This window comes from Aplysia californica, unplaced genomic scaffold (assembly GCF_000002075.1).
Source record: "Aplysia californica isolate F4 #8 unplaced genomic scaffold, AplCal3.0 scaffold00034, whole genome shotgun sequence".
NCBI classification, from domain to species: domain Eukaryota; kingdom Metazoa; phylum Mollusca; class Gastropoda; order Aplysiida; family Aplysiidae; genus Aplysia; species Aplysia californica.
In genome coordinates, this window is record NW_004797304.1 from 1,029,687 (window position 1) to 1,038,506 (window position 8,820).

The 8,820-nt window shown below is 40.8% G+C and overlaps 1 protein-coding gene across 1 annotated transcript in view; it reads right to left on the reverse strand.

The window, feature by feature from the left end:
• Nucleotides 1-1,001: 1,001 nt before the first annotated feature.
• LOC101854694 (TBC1 domain family member 25) overlaps nt 1,002-8,820 on the reverse strand; it is a 24,758-nt gene continuing 16,939 nt past the window's right edge. Inside the window, exons 4-5 of the mRNA XM_005091677.3 lie at nt 6,791-6,928; nt 1,002-4,832 (exon numbers count right to left, since the gene is read on the reverse strand). Of these exons, the coding sequence (XP_005091734.1) occupies nt 2,566-4,832; nt 6,791-6,928 (2,405 nt within the window). The 3' untranslated portion in view covers nt 1,002-2,565. The remainder of the gene's footprint in view (nt 4,833-6,790; nt 6,929-8,820) is intronic.

The window sequence follows — 8,820 nt, forward strand, 5'->3', positions numbered from 1 at the left end:
GGGTGGGAGAAAAAACAACAACAACAACAACCCAAGAGCTAAAAGCTTTTTTCCATGAATAATTCAACGAGCAGATTTATGACTGACCAGAAATATGCATGAGCTAACAGGTATGGGATGACTCAGAAGTATCACATGGCAGGACATGTACTGGCCACAGGTCATGTGGAGAGATACCAAAATGAGCTAGAGTAGTCTCCATTAATTACCACCACCGTACTGTAGTCAGATTTTTACATTGTATGTTGCTATCATCCCCCACTGCTGCGAGGTGCTCCTTTTACACAAAAAAATGCGTCATATTTTATTTGACAATCATCTTGCTGTCCCAGCATCCTCAACACTATTGTTCCAGTAGAAAAATTGAGTACAACTTCAGTACAAATTATCCAATCTCAAGTTTGTAGATATTCTCAGTGTATAACGATTATTGACACTAAACCTAAATCAAAATAGAAAGAAATAAGTATTTTCACTTGAATTAAATCATTAAAAGAGTCAATTTGACCCAGACTCGCACATACTAGGTTTTTTCATTTGAAGTATAAGTGCAAAAAAACCTCAGTGTTGTCCTGGTCTTCAGTGAAGCAAAAGTTATGAAATGAGTCACTGTAATGCTGAAATATATACCAAATTAGGTGCCCTTCATCTTTGCAGGCATGATGAATGGCAATAATTTTTTATTGAACAAAAGGGAATTAAATATCAAGCTTCGTAAAACATACGGCAGTATAATGGGTAACTGAAAAATACTGATGACCAGTTTCCAAAAGTATGTATGTCATGGAGCACTATAAATATATGCAATACTTTGGGTTCAGCACTCTGAAATCACATTAAGGCGTTTACTGAGAGATCAGATGATATCAATTTGTAAGTCACAGTGAGTAAATAATGTACAAACAAAAACAAAAGAGAGAAGAAAACTGAGAAATACTTTCAGTTTCAGAGACACAGTTAGACATATACACACATTGATATTGACAGTCAAAGGCTTTTACTTCTTGCTTTCAGAATTTAAGTACGAAGCAACATACCAAAATACCTTCTATCACAATTTAATTCTGGGCATTGTGAGGAAAAGTTCACGAAAAGAAAACTGACCATATTGGAGAATTGAGAAGTACCATCTCTAAGAATGCTTAAGTTCATTGACAATAGTTTACAACTGACAATAACCACATTTTGAGAAAAATTTCAATGGCTTAGAAAAAGATTGATAAACTTACCATACTGCTGTAACTGATCAAGGTGAATTGAGCAAAAGAGAGGGAGGGAGGGGGGTGGGGGGGACCCCCTATGGACCTGCACCAACATGCTCCCCGTTGCTATATCTAGGTATTTTGTTTGGTCCAAAGTTTCAGAATTTACTTGATACCAATACGAGGTGTACAGATGACTACAATGAAAGAAGGAAAGGGCGACTTTCTCCTTTTGCCAAGTCTGTTGATTCATTTAATCCAGTGTCAATAGATGCAAGGTTCAGGAAAGGGCCAATGTTGAAAATTTGCTCCTGCCTCCCTGTTGAAAGTTGTTCTTGATTTTTGCACAAAGCAACATCACCATTTGCAGCAGGAAAACAAAAAGAGCACAACACAAAAACAAAAACAAATTGGAAAAGACAAAATATGTACTAGGCTACAAGCCCTAAAGATAATAAAATATCCCTTGATATGGCAAAGATATACTTCACAGCCTCGAGGAGAGAAACCATTCATAAATATACTTTTGATAACCAATTCCCTTCTATGAAGGGTTAGCAGAAAATCAAATCAAATAATTAACTGATGAATATACGAAACATAAAATCGATGTGGTAGCATACCTTTGAGAACAATAACAAAATAATGATAAAATGTATTATTTTGACAATATGAAATGAGGTTCTTCAGTTTGGCTAATCTTAGCTATAGCTCACAGCACAACATATTCATTGAATTTCTTTTCTTTGAATTGTAAATTCCTCATTTCAATGGCCACAAGTTATAGTAATTTCAATACATATGAGCAACTATCTTTGTTTCAGCATCTGTTATAAAACTGCTGACTGAGACATATGTGGCACTCAGTCAATGTTCCAGGAGACCCCAAAGAGCATGGCAAAAAGAGACAGTGAAGGAATTCAAGAGTAATATGATTTAAGCACAAAGGGGAACGCTTTTCATATGTTACAGGGTAATCACTACAGCACTGAATCTTTCAGCCAACATGCTTCAATTTTTTCTTAGAAATAAACAACTCTGAATTACTATTAAATAAATACAGTAGTGAACAGTGTTTGTCTTAGGAATACTTTAAATTTACTTCTGAGATATTAACATTGCACCAACAACAGACTAGACTTAAGAATATGTACAGACATTGTTACAAGCAGCGATCTTAATATTGCACCAGTGCCCAATATATACCCCTCTTAATGATAATGAAGAAGATGTAACACCACCATGAAAAAAGAGAGGAAAAAAACACAATTTGGCAAGAAAATTCCACATTAGCAATATACTGTAACTTAAGAAAGACATGTAGAGCTGTAGAACATAGCACGATGAATAGGGTACTTTACGCTCAGCAGCTCATTCCCAGCTCATCCACTTCCTTTTCTCTCTCCTTCTCCACATTGTTCTGCTGTGCTTTCAGGTACTCCGTGTACATTTGACGCGCATGGTGCAGCACACGCTGCGCATTGTGTCGACGCACAAGCCGGTCAAAGTGCATGGCAATCTCCTCGTAACACATGCCATTGCGCACCACTACGTCCCTGTGCATGGTGAGCAGTGTCAGACACAGGAACATAAGGAAGGGGTTCCCTGAGCCAAACTCCTGCGGGGGAGGAAGACGCGACGGGTCCCTGATCACGGGCTTGGCACTCGGGCTGGATGGCGTGGTCTGTGCACTTCCTGTAGAACTCTCCAATGACTCGGTGGCTTCCTGGCATTCTGAGAGGTGCGAATCAGAGTAATTTTTGGCCATGGCTGAAACGTCCTTATTGCTAGACACACCATGTAGAACAGGAGCTGAGGGTACGTGTTTAGGAGGCATGCCTTTCTTCGGAGACGCCCCAGGAGATGTGGGAACATCAGGTGTCGTATGGCTAGTAGACCGGCGTATAGGCGAAGCCAGCAATCGCTTCATGCTTTGAAAAATTCCAGAGTTTGAATCAGAATTATTGGCTACAACTGCTTTAGAATTGGCAGGTGCCTCCGCTTTGATGTAGACTACATTACTAGTGGTAGTCTCTGGTGTTGTTGGGACAGAGCTCAGCTCGCTGGACTGGTCATCCTGTCCGCAAGTATTCTCCGAATTGTTGCTGTTGGTGTCCAATGACAAAACGAACTGCGCTTGTAGTTCAGAGCCATCAGAAGACTCTGAGACAGCTGAGCTCACACTCCAAGTGCGCTCCCCATTCGATTTGGTGAAATGGAAGTCCGAGCTCTCTTCTATAGGAATGGAATTACTGGGTATATGCATACTGACACCGCCATATTCACTGTCCTCGGGCACTATGGTATCCAAACTGTCAAAGCCATTTTCCTTGGGGCTAGAATCAACTCCACTCCCTGGATTATCAAGATTGTTCTTTTTCGAATCTGAATCCGTATCACAGCTACTTTGACTTGTTTTATTCTCATTCTCATCATCAGCATCTTCATCATCATCATCACCAAGGCAAGATCCCTCCTGTAGAACCTGATCAATACTGCTGGATTTCTTCTGCAATGACCTTGTGAGAACGTTATCAACTTCTGGAAAATCTGATCCCTTGTCTTCTATATCTCCTGGAGACGTGTCAAACGAGGACATGACGCTTGTGTTGTTGGAGCTATCATGACAGCTCTCGAGGCTCAGGTTGTTGTTCGTCGAGGGCCGAGGTGCGTGAAGGGTAATTGGCTTGGCAGCCTGCGCTACCCGGTGCAGGGCCCCGACCCGCCTCATGGCCAGGAGTTTGGCGTACATGGCTTGTTGGATAGAGAAGGAAGGGGAGCAAGGTGAGCTGGACAGTAGCCGGCATGTGTAGTCAGGGTCAACCAATTCTAGCTCCGTTTGGGGTGGGCTGGGTGGCAGCGTCGCCCACATGACCTCCAGAACGTACAGTGCATCAGAGAAGGGAAACTCCCGCTTTAGCTCCAAAAGGAACCAGCGGTAACAGAAAAACATATCTCCGGCAGAGTTCTGCTCTAAATATGCGTGCAGTTGAGGATCGTACATAGCCAGAACCTCAGACAGATGCCGGAACTTGAGCATGATGGCTGTGCCCTCCACCGTAAAGTTCTCCCTCAGTCGGTTCATCAGAGCGCAGAAGCAGATGTACGCCTGACCCTCATCTTTCTGAGTGACCAACAGTGGTGATGCCAGGTCGCTCATTCCCTGGCAGTAGGAGACATCCGGGTGCGTCAAGGCATACGTGACCAGCAGGTGGAACAGCGACAGAGTGTTCTCATTATCTTCGTTGTCTTGACTCCCCTTGTAGAAGTCGTGAGCGCGGTCTGTGCGGAGCACATCCTTCTTCACCATACTAGTCACGTACTTCACCTCCTCCGTAGCCGTATTGCTCTTGAACTTTTCTCTCCACTCCTCTCGCAGACGCCTGTACTCCTCCCCTTTTCGCTTCATGTATTCGTAACGGTCATTACCCGACATGTTTGCTGGGAAGATGTTGAGCAGATGCCGCCACGCCACTCGTCGTAAGGAGGGTTCGATCCCTCCCTGGTAGATGGACAGTCGGAATTCGTTGGGTCTCATCATGAAGCCAGCGCTGTCGAGGTAATTGTGGAACTCCATGTCAGACATCGGAGGCTTGATGGGTTTGATGTCACTGTCAGATTGCTTGAAGCCTGTCAGAGGTAATCACAAACAAAAGTTATAATCTCCAGTAGGGAAACAAACTTAACAAATGTTATAGCAATGATATCCATCGAGCTGTGTAAACCTCAACACATAAGAACATCTCTCTGAACTGGACACAGTAAATTTTATGAAATTTTTATAATGGAAAAGTGAAACACTGATTCACAATTCAGGGGTAGTTTTGAATGAAGAAAAAAATCCACTACTACCTTCCCAACTCTTTTACTATTGACCCGCCAATGTTCTGACAACTTTGGTATTATTACAATACAAATTTATCACACAATAGAAGACAAATCGATCACATAGAATACCAGAAAAAAACTAAGGTAAAAAGAAAGAGAAAAATACCAGTGAGAAAGGGAAGTAAATATAGGGAATGATGGTAGAGAGGACCTACAATAGCCTATTAACTCTTTGGCTACCATGGGCCGATCCATCGGCTCCATAACTTCCTAGTTCGTGGCATTATCGGCTCGCGCTTTTCTTTCCCTTTCCCTTCCACAATTTGACTCAACCTGTCAGTTTCATGTTTTTAACTGCTCTGCTTACCATACATCAGTCAACCGGTGAAGGAATTTGGCGCCTTTTGTGTTTTATTCTGCTGGTTTTTTTGGGCATTTTTGCATGTTTTTTTTTACCCGCCCTGTGTTGCTCAAATTAGTTTACACGCATAGCAACGGCAAAATGGCTGATAACCCATTAGGTTCCCGCCCGTCACAACGTTTTTATGCTTCAAAAGCCCTGGAAAAGTTTGATGGGGAACTGTCAGTACTTTCCGATAGTGATGTAGGAGGGGATGAAGTTAGACCTGAGTCGGACAGCAGCGACAGCGATGAGAATGAAGATTCGCAAAGAGGGGCGTGTGTGCAGGTTTTTTTTCTTTTTTTCATTGTGAGTGATTTCACCAAAAGTGCGACAACTTTGTATATACTTGACCATTGTGCATGAAACTTGGCCCAGTTAGAGACAACTGGATATACTTCAGTATGACCAAGTCATGAAGTGATTGGATTTAGCAGCTATACATTGTGAGAAATGTAAGTTGGAAAAATTTTGTTTATTTTTTTTTTCTTCACCTTGTGTTCACTTACCTCCCATGTTTGTTTGGATTTATGATTTTTTCAATTTTTTTTATTCGGTTAAAAATATTCTACATTCAATTACCTTCATTTTGGTATATAATATGTCTGACTTCCAGATGGAATTATGCCCATCAGACACAAAAGAAGAACAGGGGTACTTCTGAAATTCTAAGATTAAGAAATGCCTTGGTCACAGCGCGGAAAACGCCTTGGCAGCCAAAGAGTTAAAAATAGTCACCTCTACTGTTTTAAGTTAATAGAATGCATTAATCTTTTGGTTTGTTAGAGTAGAGTGAAGCACTTCAACACTTTAATGGTCATTTAATGCTTGGAAAAAGCACAATGATAAACAGAAAACAACAGAAGGAAAAAGCATGAACAATAAACAGAAAACAACAGAAGGAAAAAGCATGAATGATACACAGACAATAACAGAAGGAAAGAAAAGAAGTAGGACATACCAGTGGCACCCTCTAACCAACCACACAATTTTGAAAATAAGTTAGTTTAAGAACGAACGAGAGGGGAAAAAGTACAATGAGAGAGAGAGAGAGAGAGAGAGAGAGAGAGAGAGAGAGAGAGAGAGAGAGAGAGAGAGAGAGAGAGAGAGGAGGGGGGAAGCACACAGAGGGAGTGACAGAGAGGAAGAGATAGATAGAGAGGAATAAGGAGAGAGACAAAAAGACAGATAGCATCAGACAGAGTAGGAATATGTGTTGATATGTACATGAACTATGCATTATTGAAGCTGGCGAAAAAACACTGTCAATTTCTTCCAACTGACATTTCTTTCTGATCAGACCCCATCTTTAAAAGCTCTTTAAAAAAAATAAAGTTAACGTCCTCTACAACAAGCTCACCCATCACTCGCTGCACAGAATTCATGGTTTTGCCAATGCCATGTGTGATGGTGCCCAGTATGGAGCCTTTGTCCAGAATGCTGCTGATCCTGTGCTGGGGGATCTCGGCCGGCGCTATCACATCCCAGTCCTCCAGCTCTGAGAACAAATGTTTTAGTTTTAGTTGTTAGAGTTTTATGGAACTTGCAACACAACTAGATGTATATAAGTGCCAAAGATTTGAGGTATCTAAGAGAGTAACAAACATTAAAAAAGAAGGAGGGGAGATCAGGACAATAGATGTTTGATAGCAAAGAAGGAGCAAACCACACCAGAAGACATTCAGATAATAACGAGGAGGGAATAAAGAAATAAAACACATCAGTGGTGACCTCCAACCACTCACAGAAAAGAAAGCTAATGAGTAAAGGTTTGTCAAATGTAGTAACTTTGGACATGAAAGATGTGATTTATTACAAACAATTTAAAATACAACTGCATATAAAGTGTTGCCTTTGCCATATTGATGACATGAGATATATGATTGAATATTCAGTTCGTTTAAAGATAACTGTATTTACAATGGCAACCTTTAAGAGTACAAACGTACATTTATTATAATGTTAAGGCAGTGGTACCTAAAACCAGTCACTACCTAATTCAAGATGCCCTGAGGGTGGTGGGAAAGTTTTGCAAAATTTTCGGAATTATTATATTATTTCACTCAAGGCATATAAAGTTTCAATTCTGACAGGAACCAGAAAAGGAAAAAAAAATTAACCTCATCGTTCTGGACCAAAAATTAGGGGGAAACCATACTACCATAAAACCACAATACATTGAAACGAAAAAAAGATGCTTAAAAAATGGGGAAAAGCATAAACACATGAAATAAAATACAACAGCATTCACTATCACCATACCTGAGTGAGGGTAATTAATTGAGTTAACATTTATAGCACTCCAGAGGCCTAAAGTTTGTTCAAGCGGAATCAAAGCACAAGAGTAAACTAGTGCAAGTTGGCAATTCCTTCTACAGCCTTCTGACTTCATATCAGAACCCCTGTCTATTACTTATTTATCATCTCAAAGGCCAAAGCAGAGGCAGAACATGGCGAGGAAAGGTTACCTAAATTTACAGGAATTGATCCACACTCAGCTGAGTCAGTCCTCAGTGCTTATGGAGACTGTGTGGTAAAAGTTCACCACAGAACTAATTATAACTAAATTATTCATGCACAAATACTGTGTCATGTTCACTGCTTCATGTATCTATCAACAAATCTAGTGTTCTGGCCGCTGTGCTGCTGATGACGAAGATGATGATGATGACCGTTCTCCACAGGCACAGATGACATTGACTTCACATCACTAGGAATGAAGTCAGGACTTGTGCGTGAATTTGATTAAAGTGAAGCCTATGCAGGAGACGTATGAGCGAAAATGTGTCTTAGTAAAAGACTTACAGCACTTGCAACACACAAGGTTGCGTAAATTCCGAAGATTAGTGGTGTTACAACAGAGTAACAAACACAAAAAGGAAAGAGGAGAGATATAGGATGATCAATGTTTTATATGAAAGAAGAAGCAAACCACACCAGAGCACCCATCAAACATCCATTGAGTGAGAACTGTGGTTTGTACAGTCTTTGTCTACCGGCATGGTAGACAGATATCAAAGTCTGTTTATTACACCTCTCACTATCCACATGGCTTCTGTGTCCTACCTATACAGAGGGTCAGTGATATGCTTCAACTAATCAGCACAAAACAAATTATGTTACATAGGTCAACTATGAAGAGTGAGTGGGTGGCCATCAATGGAATTGGATCAAAACAACTTATTTACCGGTGTAAGTGTGTATATCAGTGTGTTGTGCACATATTTATGTGTGTTCACATTGCAAGTATCAGTTGGTATACATATATATATACATATCTATGTTGCAAACATAAAGACCTCTGGGCTCCTGACTCTTTCTGCAGCCTTTCTACTGCTACTCCTTGGCTCCTCCTTACTGCTGTCTTTCTGCCACACCCCTGATCTTCTG